The sequence below is a fragment of the Akebia trifoliata genome, chromosome 16 (assembly GCF_017979445.1).
Source record: "Akebia trifoliata isolate Shusen 1 chromosome 16, ASM1797944v1, whole genome shotgun sequence".
In the NCBI taxonomy this organism is placed as follows: Eukaryota; Viridiplantae; Streptophyta; class Magnoliopsida; order Ranunculales; family Lardizabalaceae; genus Akebia; species Akebia trifoliata.
In genome coordinates, this window is record NC_141390.1 from 31,578,486 (window position 1) to 31,593,454 (window position 14,969).

A 14,969-nucleotide genomic window follows, 5' to 3' on the forward strand; every position below is an offset into this window, starting at 1 on the left:
ACTAGGTTAAGAGAAAACACTCCCATTTGTATTCCTTCTTTCCCTTCTCTCTATGCATACTTAGTTTCCCTCTATCCGTGGTGGTTGGAGACTGGTAGGAAAGGACAATAGAAAAAAAAAAAAAAAATGAGAGAAAAAAGAAAAAAGAAAAAAAGAAAAAAAAGAAAGTAGAAATAAAAGAATAATCTTTGAAAAGATATAAATGTTTTCATTCCCGTCTATCAAAGCTCTTCTCCATATATCATGGCCAACACAATGATCAAAGAACTCTAATGGTTGCAATAACAACACTTAAATTTCTACACAAGACTAGTCAGATAAAAAAAAAAAAAAAATTACAGGAGTAACCAAGAAACAAAATACCCAATCTGAATGTGCAGTTGGTACCCTATTATTTACTTTTTCCTGTATGAAACTCAGACGACACTGAAAGCCGACTGTATCGTAGATGATACACGGGATGCTATAGTTTGTGTGGCAAATGCTTGAATCTGCTTCTTGGCATCTGGATAAACACAAGATGAGATTAAAAATGTTAACCTAAGAAATTGGCCAGGTTCTTGAATTGAAAAACAAAGACCTATATGCTTTGAACAGGAAAACACTACAATCTAAAATCTGACAGTGTATTGTCATTATCATCATAACCTGTATCCCACCTAAATGGACAGAAGATGACATATAAATTAATTTAATACGCTTTTAAGCTCATTAAAGACATCCATTTTCAGCACACGTTCAACTAGAAAGTCGCCTTATTTCAGAGAATCAGGTCTTTATATCATTGTTTAAGGTACTGGTCTTAGGTATCAGGCAGTAAGTACTTTGATCACTCAATAACCACATGGACATAACCTAAAAAACAATGTACAACTTATCAAAATTAAAAATAAATAAAAAAATAAAAAATAAAAAAAACAATGCACAGTTCTTTACTCACTCCCAAGTGTTATATGGATACCAAAAAGTGCTCAACTAGTATTAATGTATCTGGAGGCCTTTCAATCCAACAACCGACTTTAACTTTGATTAAGACAGAACAAAATATAATTAACCTCAAATTTTACTATAGTAAGATCATAAAAGTAACCAAATGTCGTGTGCAAAGTAATAAATCTTAGTGCATTGTGCTCAAAGCACTCAAAATCAATGTCAATCAAGTGAACACAATGCAATGGTAAAAGGCAGTGAGTCTATTGTAATGCGACATTATTTTACTTTTACTTCTTAAAGGGTTCAAACGTAATAATTGCATACCTTTGCGACATTTAGTGAAGCCAACAATGTTCGCAATGCTGAGGCTTAAACACACTCCAACAACTAGGAGATAATCTGGTTGAAACCTAATGAGCGAAAATATCCCCAGGAATATCCAAGCAACCGCCTGCACAGTGAAAAGCCAGTTATCATATATTCATAAAAATACATAACTCCCTAATGAAGCTCATCATCATCATCATTGAAGGCTTACCCCCAAAGATTTGGGGTAGGCTGAACGAATCATGTTTATCCATTCAATCCTGTCCCTAAAGAAGCTCATTGATTTATATACACTAAGACCTATATAGCTTAGTTTTCACCAGGTTGTACCCTATGCTACCATAATATGTTATTGATTCAATTCAATAAGCTATTTTGCACTTAAAAAGTATAGTGTTAGATATGGGTAGAGTGTTTCAATAATATATAGTTTCTACCAATGTAAATCTATGAGTATATCACCATCGAAGCCTGTCTCAGATACCATCATGTCTATTCTATTTTGGAAAAAAAAAAAAAAAAAGAACACATTTTCAGGGTTTTCAATTCCTTTTATTAATCAATAAAAGATGGATTTTATTGAGAGAGGGGAGGAGGGGGGGGGGGGGTGTGAATCTAAAGACAGGAGCTAGTGAGAGAAAGACTAACTGAACTAGAAAAAGAAGAAGTAAATAAAATAAGAAGACCAAACATCAAAAGACTAGGTCCACGCAATGAGGGTTGACAAGAGAACCCTAAAAGGGTGGATTGAACTTAAAGTTAACCTTATAAACTACATCAACTTCCAGCTTCTTTTCATTTAAACTTTTAAGGTATAGATATTGACACCCATTTCCTGTAATGCTTTAATTTATTTTTTGGGAAGGTGTGAGCATTACCTTTAATTACTTGTGAAAAAGAAAGCATTAACTTGATTTCAAGTTGTTAAAGGAAAATTTTCAATGTTTGGGTGTTTTTATTTTTTCCACAAACTTTAAGAATTTAAACAATTGAACTCTTCCTTTCCAGGTCAATGATATGATGCATCCACCCAATATTTACTTACTGCAAGATAAAGTGTCCACCAAAAGAGCCACGAATCCTTCTTGTTCATCCGGGCCAATGACTACATATAAAAAAAGTATAAACATAATGCATAAGATGCTGGTAATACCATAGTGAAAAGAGTAGTAATCTTGTACAACATCCCCCTCAACATTTGGAAAAAGAAGAGTGGGGCACGTATTAGCATATAAAGCAACATTAACCTCTTGGTCAAGGCATTCAAATTTCCACACGCTCTCACCCTGATCATCTATTTCATTCCACCATCTCAGACCAACTAATATCCGACCACTAACATTCTTGACTACCCAGAAATCGAGAGCAGCAAGAAGAACAGTAACCACGAAAATGATGACAAAGCTATTAAAGAAAAGTGCCGAGAGAATGTAAAACGCCAAAGCTGCAGCCTGTCCAAAAAACACATGTTACTAAAATATGTTAAAGCAAGCAAATTTAGCAAATAAGGGAATGATGCATACCTTGAAAAACACATGGAAGAAGCATGTTTTTGGGTTGGCATAATTTTCTCCAGCAGGCTGCACACAAAAATTAACAAAGAAAATAAGTGCAAGCACAAGCTTCAAAAACATAACAACAACACAACACGGATTATTTAGGCATTCAACCTATAGTTAGGACTTTCAGTGAGTCTTGCCAGCCATAATGTTCTATTCAAAAGCACCAATGGCCAATTTGGCCACTTCACTTTGTTGAAATGGCAAATTTGGGGCATTTCTAAACAGATAATTAGTAAAATGATAATAGTCTTTTCAAGAATTTAGTTTACAGATCAGCACTGATGAACACAATCTATCATTATTAAATATTCTTATCTCCTACAGACATGTAAAACCATAACTAATATTTCCCATGATGCAACATGAATAAATTCTAGCACGACAACGTAACTTACAATAAAAAGAAATTGACGTTGAATTGTGGATAGCCTTACAAACTATCTAATATTTCAACTCTTACTAAGGGTTGTTGAGTTCACCTAGTGGCATCCAAAAACATGATCCGATGCCACAGGGCTGTAGAGGTCAAAATTCTATGAAAAAATGTTATTTTTCACCATTGAATTTTAATTTTAAGTTTGGGAGTTCCGTGGAATCTCAGTAGCCATCCATTTTCAAAACCTTGGATCAAGCCCAAAATATACTGATTTTAGAAATGGATTTTGATTGAAACATAATTGCTTTACGCTAAACCATACGGATTATAATCTGAAAATGATGTGATGATCAAATGGTGTCTAATGGACCAATAAATAGGCTCGATTTCAGCTCTATTATAAGCTAAAGCATTAGCCATGACCTCAATTTGGTCTTGAAAATGAGATTGGAGCTTGATTCAGAAAGATGAGCCTGATCACGAAAGATTCAGAGGCTCAAAGTAGGTAGGTCGATCAAGTTGGTCTCAATCAATTAGGTTTGAGCCAAATTAAAAGCACAAATCGGAATAGTTTAAGTTACAGATCTACTAATTGAAAAATCATATTTTAATGAAATATCATCAAAACCTGTTAATAAACTATGTGATGAATGGTAGTTTGAACAAATTAGCATAAATTTAAACATTTGGGACACGAAGATCCGTATTTATGATCTTATGTGCTGAGATTTGGAATTAAAATCCATAAATCGAGCCAAAATGTAGAACAAGAAAGACTATAAGAGATCAATTGTGTGATTATAAAAGGGAAAATATGAGAAACAGTAAACCTGCAAAATCGAATTTAAAAAGGTTGAAACGAAACACGAAACAAAATTGCAAAAATGGAGAACTTGTTGAGAGAATTTGCCTGATTTAGATCCATCACCAGAGATGAAGAATTTCTCTATGAAATGTCTCTTGTTGATCAGAGTCTTTCGTTTAAGAGAGAGAAAGAAAAAGAAAGAAAAAGGAGATCGTTTTGCCCTTCGTGTAAATAGACAGATTCTATTGCCACACCAACTTTTATTAAGAGCACCCAAAACATGTTGGGGTGTTCTTAATAAAAGTTGGTGTGGCAATAGAATATCTCAAAAGTACTATTAACACACCAACTTTTCATTTTTCACACATCGTCTAAGCATTATTACAGAAATGTGATATTCCCACACCATTATATTAAGACACACCATGAGGCGTGTACTCTTTTTCTTCTCTCTATTAGATTTCTTCTCCCCTTCTTGAACAAGCAGCAAAAACCAGAGAAGAAACAGAAAAAATGGTGAAGGTTCGCATGAACACGGCCGATGTGGCCGCAGAAGTTAAGTGTCTACGAAGATTAATCGGGATGCGATGCGCCAATGTTTACGATCTCTCTCCCAAGGTTAGTTTCAAGAACTCGAAACCACTTATTTTCAACAACTTTGATTTTCTACATAAATTCTTGCTCGGTTTTGATTCAGAATTCAGTGCCGATTAACTATTTATTTAGTTTTCTAGATTAGAATTTGATCTTTAATTGTATAATAGAATCCATCGAAGTCGATATGATGCTACGTAAATTCTCTCAAAGTTTCTGAATCTTAGAAATATCATTTTTTATAAATCTAATCACTACGGAACAATGATGAATTTATTAGGAATAATGTTGTTTATGTTTTATTTATTTATTTTTCCATGTTTGCAGACATACATGTTCAAGCTTATGAATAGTAGTGGAGTTACTGAATCTGGAGAGAGTGAAAAAGTTTTATTGTTAATGGAAAGTGGTGTAAGATTGCACACAACCGCATATGTTCGGTAATACAGAGAAATTGTTTGGTTTATCTCATTTTTTATATTTCTAGATTTTTTATAATAGGAATTCTGTTTTATTTTTAGGGACAAGAGTACAACGCCTTCAGGGTTTACTCTTAAATTGAGGAAACACATACGCACGAGAAGACTTGAAGATGTGCGACAGCTCGGATACGATCGTGTAAAGCCCATGTCATTTCTTTAATTTTTAGAACTTTGTATGAGTTAATGTTGTGCATTGCATTGTAACTTTGTTGTTTTTTCAATCTGTTTGTTCAGATTATTCTCTTTCAATTTGGATTGGGTGAAAATGCACACTATGTTATATTGGAGCTTTATGCTCAAGGAAACATTCTTCTCACGGATTCTGAGTTTATTGTCATGACCCTTCTTCGCTCGCACAGGTTTGCTTTTCACATTCATATATTATTATCCTTTTGGAGACAACATTTCAATCTTTGGGCTTAGTGAACTAACTATGTGTATAATAGAGAATTTGATCCTCTTGAACAAGAGAAATTAAGCTTCAATTTCGCTTCTCACTTCTTACCAACCACTAATGAATGAAAGTGTGATTTAGTGCTGTAAATCCACTTAAAACGGATGATCACAATTTCTAATGGAAAATATAAAATAGGGTGAACTAGTGAAGAAAAAAGGGAGTCGACTCCAGTCCAAAAATCTTAATCGAAGTTATTAAGTAAAGTTAGAAGAAAAAAATTACAACAATATTTAGTAGATTTCTTGAAGTGGGTCAATTTATATCGCTGCTGATTATTTACTGAAATATGTTAAGCTGGTGAAATTGATTGGTTCATGTAGTTAGCACTCACAATGTCTTCTCCAATAGGAAAAGATACCTTTGGACTATCATTTCTTTTGCCGTATGTTGGGGGCTTTGGAAAGAGAGGAATAAAAGGGTGTTTCAGGGGAAAAAAAATCCTCCCAAAGCTGTGATCCTGGAGATTTTGGGCCTTCTTTACTATTGGACTAAAGTAAGTAAAGAATTTGATGGAGTTTTCTTCGAGTATTTTGTGTTTAAGTGGGATTCCTTGTGTGTTTTGTAGTTAGTCTGAGGGGGTTTTGTGTGGCGTTTTGCTTCTTTTCTTTTCCCTTGTATCGGGGGCTAACTCGGCGTCCTTTTTGTTCTTTGCTTTATAAAATTTTGTACTTATCAAAACAAAAGTTAACTCAGCTTTGTGTGTGCAAACATCTGTTTACTCATAGCTCCCAGACCATCCTTTCTGGGCTATTATCCTTTACTGTTGGCAACAGCACCAAAAATTTTCAACATGTAGTGATATCCCCTTTTCACAAAGTTACAGCACAGTTGCTTTGATAAATAGAGGCACTAGTTTAAATACTGAACAAAACAGATTCTTGTCAACCGGATTTAAGTTATTGTTAAGATATTGTTTTAATAACATTGCATTTGTTCAGTTTTTCTAGATGATAAATGTTAATCAACTGCAGGGATGACGATAAAGGTTTGGCGATCATGTCTCGCCATCGGTATCCAGTTGAAGCTTGTCGTCTTTTTGAGAGGACTACTGTTACAAAGTTGCAAGACGCACTTACTTCTTTTAACGAGCCTGATAACAATGACACAATTGAAGTCAACGAAGGTAGCAATGATGCTTCTAATACATCAAAAGAAAAACATGGTAGCCGTAAAAAAGGGAAGGCATCTGATTCAAATAAAAATGTCAATGATGGTGGTCGCGCTAAGCAAGCCACTTTAAAGATGGTTCTTGGGGAAGCATTGGGTTATGGCCCTGCACTTTCTGAGCATATTATATTAGATGCTGGTTTAGTTCCTAACACGAAAGTAGGGAGTGATTGTAAAATAGATAACAGTACATTTCAAGTTTTGGCTCGGGCTGTTGCGGAGTTTGAGAACTGGCTCGAAGACGTTATATCCGGTGAGAAAATTCCCGAAGGTTACATTTTAATGCAGAACAAAGCTTTGAGGAAGGACAGCGTACCATCTGAAGAAGGAAGTTCAATCCAGGTTACTTGATGGTTTTCTTTGTTCCTTTTTCCTTTATGTACACTGAAGTGAAGTTTGGACTAGAAATTAAACAGATTTTTTTAAGATAGCTGCCATCAGCACCCCAACTTTTACTTATTACAACCCAATTTCTTAAATTATTTGTCACACCCCAATTAAAGATTAAAACACAGTACTCAAACTTTAAAAAAATTTGCCTCGAGTAATTGATCTCAATATTACAAAACATTATAGCACTTTTTCAAACAATTTCAGTAGTTATTTACAATTAGGATTAGGCTCATATAAAATCCTAATCCTTAACAATAGAACCCCAACTTTTACTTTTTCTCAACCATTGACTTACTTTTTTATTTTTAATTGGGGTGTAATAAGTAAAAGTTGGAGTGCCAATAGCAGCTCTCTTTTTTAGTGTCCTTCACTAACTCCATGTATCTGTATGCTGTTGACATGCTAGCTATTCCCATCCCATCCTGTTGGTCTGGGCATCTTATTCTATCTATTTTTATGTCTCATTTGCAGATCTACGATGAATTCTGCCCCATTTTACTGAACCAATTCAAATCAAGGGAGTTCGTAAAATTTGGAACATTTGATGCTGCGTTGGATGAGTTTTATAGTAAAATTGAAAGCCAAAGATCAGAACAACAGCAAAAAGCACGAGAGGGGTCTGCATTGCAGAAGCTTAATAAAATACGCACGGATCAGGTACGCATTGCCTTTTCATTTAAATTTTTATATGAGGTTTTATGTTCTGATTGATGTTGCATAGCTACCCGTTATGTGTTGATGCTAGTTATATCTTAATTTTAGATTCACTATAGTTTTGGTACTTTAGTTTTGTGGTTTCTTTCTCTCCATCTTGGATTTCATTAGGAATTTCTTCCACTTATGTACCTGATTTCATTATTGTATGTTCAGTTTTATATTGTTAATGTTTCTATTTATGTTGTAGGAAAATCGTGTGCATACATTAAAGAAGGAAGTGGATCGTAGCATCACAATGGCGGAATTGATAGAATACAACCTAGAAGATGTGGATGCTGCAATTTTAGCTGTTCGTGTAGCTCTAGCAAATGGGATGGACTGGGTGGATCTCGCACTTATGGTGAAGGAAGAGAAAAAATCTGGAAATCCCGTAGCTGGGATTATTGATAAGCTCCATCTTGAAAGAAATTGCATGACACTGCTGTTGAGCAACAATCTTGATGAAATGGATGACGATGAAAAGACACGCCCTGCTGATAAGGTGTTAATTTGAGTTGGAATGATCTGTTTTTATTTTTAGCATTTGTTCTCTAGATTTAAAAAAGAGAGCTGCTATTGGCACCCCAACTTTTACTTTTAATAAGTAAAAGTCGGGGTGCCAATAGCAGCTCTCTTAGAAAATGAAGTTGTTCTTGTTACTGTAAGTGATTTACATGCATGAATGCATACAGGACTTGTATTCCATGTAGCATATGACACCGAAATGTCTATGCACATATTTTTTAAGGCAAGTATATATTTTTATACTTGAATGCATGCTCAGATGAATTTATACTTCTAAAAGTGTATATGTTTTGAAAATTTCTGACAAATCTCCTGTACATTGTGCTCTTGAGCACAGTTTGAGTTGGTTTGGAGACTTCCCCTGTTATTTCTTCCATATTGTGTGAAAAAATACAAAGCTTATGATCCCTTTTTTCTGTTAGCTGAGTTTCACTTTCCTAATTAATTATTTTAGACCCACACCAGTTAGTCTTTGAAGTTTGTATCCTGAGTCTCTATATTTTGGGGCCAACACTAATATTCTCTTTTCAGGTAGAAGTTGATTTGGCACTTTCAGCACATGCGAATGCACGCCAATGGTATGAATTAAAGAAACGACAGGAGAGTAAACAGGAAAAGACTGTTACAGCCCATGAGAAGGCCTTCAAAGCAGCTGAAAGGAAGACCCGTCTCCAACTTTCACAGGTATATTACACGTTTGTGATGAGGGGTTTGCTGTGTGAATGATGATGATTATTTTTAATTTAGAGTTCACTGAAATGCAGGTTTTCTTGTGTTCTTAGCCCAATATGCGTTGAACACTTATGTAACAATGACACATTTGTGTGTCGGTTTTCGACACACGTATGAAGTGTTAACACACTGATCCCCACAAATCTAGTACACTGACTTGTCCTTCCATTATTATCTCATGCATTCGAATACAATTATTTGAATACTAAGTTCATGTTAATCATAAAATAACAAATATATTTAAATTATCTAATACGCATTATAATCTTATAAACAAGTATATTGATAATAAGTGAATTCAAAATATTTGAATGAATTAAAAAGATGTCTTTTGGTAAAGTGTGTTGGCATGTGTCTGACACATGGGTACAATATGGTGTCCAACTCCTTAAACTCTTTCACTCCTTGGACACATGATATTTTCAAATTTTACTTTATGACTTCGTTAGTTAATTTTTTTATCAGTTATCTTGCCAAGGTATATTAAATCGACAGTCATAGGCTCATAGCAGTATAGTTAAATGTTGAGGCATAGTACAAGGCTCTTCAATTACCTCAATGGTGGATGGTAGACATCCCAAATCCCAAGCACACCTTTCTAAAGGAATCAATAAAATAAATAAATAAATAATAATAATAATAATAATAATAATAGATTAAAATATTTATGAATAGGATAAATTCCCCAATATAGAGTTGAATGTAGAAAGGGGATTCATGTTGCTGATCCCAATATTTGGGATGTCATAAGATGATGCTGAAATTTTTTATATATTCAATAATAAACAAGTAAAAGTTTAGGAAAAAAATATGTTGCAATGAGATTGATTTGAAAATTTATAAACAATTTCTTGGATGTTTTTATTTTGGCATTTTTTCCCCTCTTTTACATTTTGGTTGCAGATTCGTATCAGTAAGATCCTTGTCATATCCAACTTATTTGTCTATTACTATTTGCAGGAAAAAACTGTTGCTGCAATCTCACATTTGCGCAAAGTTCACTGGTTTGAGAAATTTAATTGGTTCATCAGCAGTGAAAATTATTTGGTTATCAGTGGACGAGATGCTCAACAAAATGAGATGATAGTCAAGCGTTATATGTCCAAAGGAGATCTGTAAGTGGATGCTCGTAAAAGCAATATCATCCTATAACTTGTCTTGTGATGTTGAAATCGCCTCTAAGGTACCATGGCCGATCCCATAGCATACTAACATAATTCAATCCTTCCCAAAACTGTGCATGGTCACTTGAGGACATCAGTCCATAGATACCTGAAGAGACCCATGAAAAACTCACTTGCAAAAGATGTAAACAGAAGAGCCCCTACCTACACATCCATTTGTTGTTTCTTTTACTTCTGTTAGTTTACTTTTTCTCTTCCTCCGTGCACCCAACCTATAGTACCACACTACCACCCCTCTGCTGCTACTTTGTCGCTGCCATTTTTAAGGACAATGTGTGACAAACATGTGTTGATGTTTTGTCAGTCCTCTGAAATTTAGTCAAACTACAATAAGAAGCCATATAAATTGAGGAAATGAAGATTAGTAGCGTTTCGCTGCATGCTAGCATAAATATCTAAGAGTCCGACACCCAAAACAACTATATGCTTCATAGAAATGAGAATAATAATCTCATATTAACTACAAATATTTTAATATATAAACTACTTTTTGAAATGAACAAACTATTAGTACCACTCTCACATTATTCTAATCTATAAAAATAATACATTCACATAATCATATATATCTATTTATCTTTTACATATGTAAAGATACTAATATATTTAACTAATTAGAATATGGATAATTTTATTTGCATACTTATATGAATATTCAATCAAAGTTTACAATTCATCGAAATATTTCCACCAAAATCTTGTAATTTTATACTTAAAATTGATTATTTTGGTAGAAATTCACTATTTACTGAAATATTTGGTGAAATGAATAGTGATTTGAGGAAATGATAGAGGAAAAATCCATAATATATCGGGAAATATTCTGTCCACCTATCCTTCGCATTGCCCAATACTTGTCCATTACCTTGAGGATGCTGAGGTGCTGAGAATAGATGCTTTATTCCTAGACCCTGATAGAAATCATATACTAAGTTATTGTCAAACTGTTTTCCATTGTCCGAGATAAGAGATCCGAGGAAATTGTTTCAGTTCATTGTGATTCATTCAGGTATTACTGGTTTTGAGTGTGGAACAGGTATGTCCATGCAGAGCTCCATGGGGCTTCGAGTACGGTGATCAAGAATCACAAGCCAGAACAGCCAGTTCCTCCTCTCACTTTAAATCAAGCAGGATCTTTCACTGTAAGTTGGTCATCTTCAGTCACACATCCCACTTATTATTGTTATTATTATTATTATCACTTTTGGTGGTATGTGTGTGGTGGTGGTGGGGGGGGGGTATGGGAGGTGGGAGGGGAATAATTTAATAGTTGGATACAGTACTATCCAGACTCTGATAGATATTTCTCACTGCAGGTTTGTCACAGCCAGGCATGGAATTCAAAGATTGTAACGAGTGCTTGGTGGGTATATCCCCATCAAGTCAGTAAAACTGCTCCCACAGGAGAATATCTTACAGTTGGGAGTTTTATGATCCGTGGAAAAAAGAACTTCCTTCCTCCACACCCTCTTATTATGGGTTTTGGGATGCTGTTTCGCTTGGATGAGAGCTCCCTGGGATCACATTTAAATGAAAGGAGGGTAAGAGGTGAGGAGGAAGGGGTTCATGATATTGGAGAAAGTCTTCCTCTTAAAGAAAATTCGGATCCCGAGTCAGAGAACGAAGATTCTGTTGAAGAATCGACAGCTATAAATGAAGAATCCAGCCACATTTCAGGTCTAACTGCAGATCATAGTAAACTAAATTCAGAGGGCTTATCTGAAGTTAGTTCAGCTTTGAATGGTTCAATTTCCTCCAATCTTGGTGCCATTGATGAGTTTGAAAACCTGGTTGAAGACAAAACTACTACCCTGAGCGGCATTACTGATGTGAATGTTTCTGATCATGCTGGAGGAAATATATCTTCCATCTCTCCCCAACTTGAGGATCTCATCGACAGGGCTCTTGGGCTTGGGTCTGTTTCTGGTAAAAGTTACGTGTTTGATACTTCTCAGGATAATATGGTGGAGGATTGTCATGAGGAGAAAAAAGGTGCTGTTAGAGAGAAGCCTTACATGTCAAAGGCTGAAAGACGAAAGCTCAAGAAAGGCCAGAAAAATAGCTCTACGGATGAAACTATTGAGCTTGAAAAAGAAGAGTATAAAGAAAACAATCTTTCGGGTGTTGGCACAGATAAAAATGGTCAAAACATCCCCTCTGGCACAAAATTTAGTCGTGGACAGAAAGGAAAACTGAAAAAGATAAAGGAGAAGTACGCGGAACAAGATGAGGAGGAAAGAAAAATCCGTATGGCTTTACTGGCTGTGAGTAACATCACTTATAAATCTGCTTTTGATATCATCATCTGGACCAATGTAGACATTGTTTCATGCATCATTTTTTATATAATTACCGCTTCTTGTTACATTAGTATGCTTACTAGTCCCACAATATAGGCATATATCACTTAATTACTGACAGCATATGAAAATTTTCAGTCTGCAGGAAAGTTAGTCAAAGATGACAAAGAGTCACAAGATGGAAATGCAGCGGTTAGCAAAGGAACAAAATCAGTTGCTGGTATGTTTTTTTAGTTTTTCTAGGTTGGAAGAACTTATTATGGTCATTTGTGTTTGATCTGGTATTTCTTCTGGTCTACTCTACAACTAGAACACATCATACAGCTTTGCAATTATTCCCATTTTACTTCATGTTCAATGGCTAGTGAAGGACCTTCTAATTATGCAAATAGCACAACTATATTTGCTGAAATAGTTCCACAAATGCGTTTTTCTTGCCAATCTTCTGCCATAGTGCATGGACCAAAATACAACTTAATACATGTCCCATTGATGTGACAGGCCCCGATGATGCTTCAAAAATATGCTACAAATGTAAAAAGCTAGGTCACCTATCTCGGGATTGTCAAGAACAACCTGATGAAACTAATCATTCAAAGGAAGTTGGGCAGAAGTACAGAAATGCTGGCGGTCCTGAAGTTAACATTGCTAGTGATACGGATAAGGTGACCATGGAAGAAGAAGACATTCATGAGATAGGTGAAGAAGAGAAGGAAAAGCTAAATGATGTCGATTACTTGACTGGGAATCCGCTACCTAATGACATTCTCTTGTATGCTGTGCCTGTTTGTGGTCCTTACAATGCACTGCAGACATACAAGTACCGTGTGAAAATAACTCCTGGCACCGCAAAGAAAGGGAAAGGTATTCAAATTTCTCTACAGTATAATCTATAATTTTGATTTTGCAGTATATCTATAATTTAATGATTTTCTGACACCCCCCTCTGACATATGCTCCCTGATGTGGTATGTACTAGAACCATAGATTTTTTTCTTCGGGATACACAACTGCACATATTTATGGGGATGTGTAGTTGTGTATCCTGAGGAAAAATCTATTGCTCTGGCCCATGCCACCTCATGGAGCGTATGGGAGCATGTCAGATGGGGCATCAGAAAATCACGACTCTATCTATAATGTTATTGTTAATTTGTTTCATTTTATCAGGCGGAGATTGCTTTTGCATTTCCAAATTCCCATATTCATGAATGAGTGATGATATTTTCTTTTAAACTAATTTATTCTATTTGATGCAGCTGCTAAGACGGCAATGAATCTCTTTAGTCACATGCCAGAAGCAACAAACAGGGAGAAGGAACTGATGAAAGCGTGTACGGACCCAGAGTTGGTGGCTGCAATTATTGGCAATGTGAAGATCACTGCTGCAGGCCTTACCCAATTGAAACAGAAGCAAAAAAAAGGAAAGAAGACCACCAAAGGACAGAGCTAGACAGTTAATATAGCTGACCTATATAATATGAACCTCTTATCTTTCAGGGCTCATTATTACAAGGGAATGTGGCATTTTGTATGTAGTCTTCATCATTTTAATGTCGTAGGGTAGCATTTAAAAGTGTGTGATGTGAGAAAAACTTGGAACTTGTAAAAAGGATAAATATCCTGCTTTTTGTTGTTAAATGGAGCTTGAATTGGTATATAATTTTGATCGATTTAGGTAATGAATGTGAGTCATATTTTATTAATGTTTATATGAAGCAGGAACGACTAGGTGGTTACAAGAATCTGATTTGGTCAATTTGGGCTTAAGTGATGCACATAAGTTGGATCCACTGGATAGCCAATGGGCACAATTGATTGGGCCGTCAGATTGTTGATCTCGCCCCTTCAAATGCCAGGGCATATGTACTTCAATGATTGTTAACATACACATTTCAAGCTTTCTAATCTGAAGAAGTGATTTACATTTGCGACTTGTGGTCACTTATTTTTATGTAAGTAATAATATTTTTGGATTTACATAGGACTGTAAAATTAAAGGGTCCCTATCCGTGGCCAACAGTTTGGCAAACATTTTGGCAAACACGTTTTCAAAACATGGGTTAGAGGTCTTGGAATGGGCTGATTTTTGGTGAGGATGATCTCTACGGTGAGGAGATCATCCTCACCAAAAATCAGCTCATTCCAAAACTTCTAGCCCCATTTTACAAGTTGAAAAATCGTGAACCGTCCATTTTTTGTAAACCATTTTTGATGAGGTTAGAAGTTTTGGAATGGGCTGATTTTTGGTGATGATGATCTCCTCACCATAGAGATCATCCTCACCAAAAATCAGCCCATTCCAAGACCTCTAACCCATGTTTTGAAAAATGTGTTTGCCAAAATGTTTGCCAAACTGTTGGCCATTGAACGCTACTCAAAATTAAATTGATCATACATGATTGAGTCTTTGAAAGGAAACCAAATGGTTTAATT

General features: G+C 35.4%; 2 protein-coding genes across 3 annotated transcripts; one reads left to right on the forward strand and one right to left on the reverse strand.

Annotated features, from left to right (window-relative positions):
• Positions 1-168: 168 nt before the first annotated feature.
• LOC147383589 (Golgi apparatus membrane protein-like protein ECHIDNA) lies at positions 169-4,213 on the reverse strand. Its single transcript, XM_086428281.1, has 6 exons — positions 4,109-4,213; positions 2,784-2,840; positions 2,508-2,711; positions 2,306-2,365; positions 1,258-1,384; positions 169-505 (listed from the first exon to the last, which is right to left on the reverse strand). Exons 1-6 carry the CDS (start codon positions 4,121-4,123, stop codon positions 417-419), a joined length of 552 nt encoding a protein of 183 aa, XP_086284407.1. The 5' UTR covers positions 4,124-4,213; the 3' UTR covers positions 169-416.
• A 231-nt stretch (positions 4,214-4,444) lies between these two features.
• Positions 4,445-14,239, forward strand: EMB1441 (zinc knuckle (CCHC-type) family protein). 2 transcript variants are annotated; one of them, XM_086427751.1, is made up of 14 exons: positions 4,445-4,621; positions 4,925-5,037; positions 5,119-5,215; positions 5,314-5,438; positions 6,508-7,045; positions 7,568-7,753; positions 8,001-8,294; positions 8,849-9,001; positions 10,010-10,164; positions 11,270-11,375; positions 11,550-12,497; positions 12,672-12,753; positions 13,035-13,397; positions 13,793-14,239. In XM_086427751.1, exons 1-14 carry the CDS (start codon positions 4,517-4,519, stop codon positions 13,984-13,986), a joined length of 3,459 nt encoding a protein of 1,152 aa, XP_086283877.1. In that variant the 5' UTR covers positions 4,445-4,516; the 3' UTR covers positions 13,987-14,239. The 2 variants fall into 2 exon arrangements, with proteins under 2 accessions (XP_086283877.1, XP_086283878.1); XM_086427752.1 differs by lacking the exons at positions 4,445-4,621; positions 4,925-5,037; positions 5,119-5,215; positions 5,314-5,438 and adding an exon at positions 5,911-6,029.
• The last annotated feature ends 730 nt before the right edge of the window (positions 14,240-14,969 follow it).

Coding starts and splice junctions, on each gene's coding strand:
- LOC147383589 (XM_086428281.1), bottom strand. Junction 2,712..2,783: donor TCTTCCATGTGTTTTTCAAG/GTATGCATCATT, acceptor TTTTTTGGACAG/GCTGCAGCTTTGGCGTTTTA. Junction 2,366..2,507: donor TTGAATGCCTTGACCAAGAG/GTTAATGTTGCT, acceptor TTTTATATGTAG/TCATTGGCCCGGATGAACAA.
- EMB1441 (XM_086427751.1), top strand. CDS start 4,517: ATGGTGAAGGTTCGCATGAACACGGCCGATGTGGCCGCAGAAGTTAAG. Junction 5,038..5,118: donor CACACAACCGCATATGTTCG/GTAATACAGAGA, acceptor TTTTATTTTTAG/GGACAAGAGTACAACGCCTT. Junction 13,398..13,792: donor CACCGCAAAGAAAGGGAAAG/GTATTCAAATTT, acceptor TATTTGATGCAG/CTGCTAAGACGGCAATGAAT.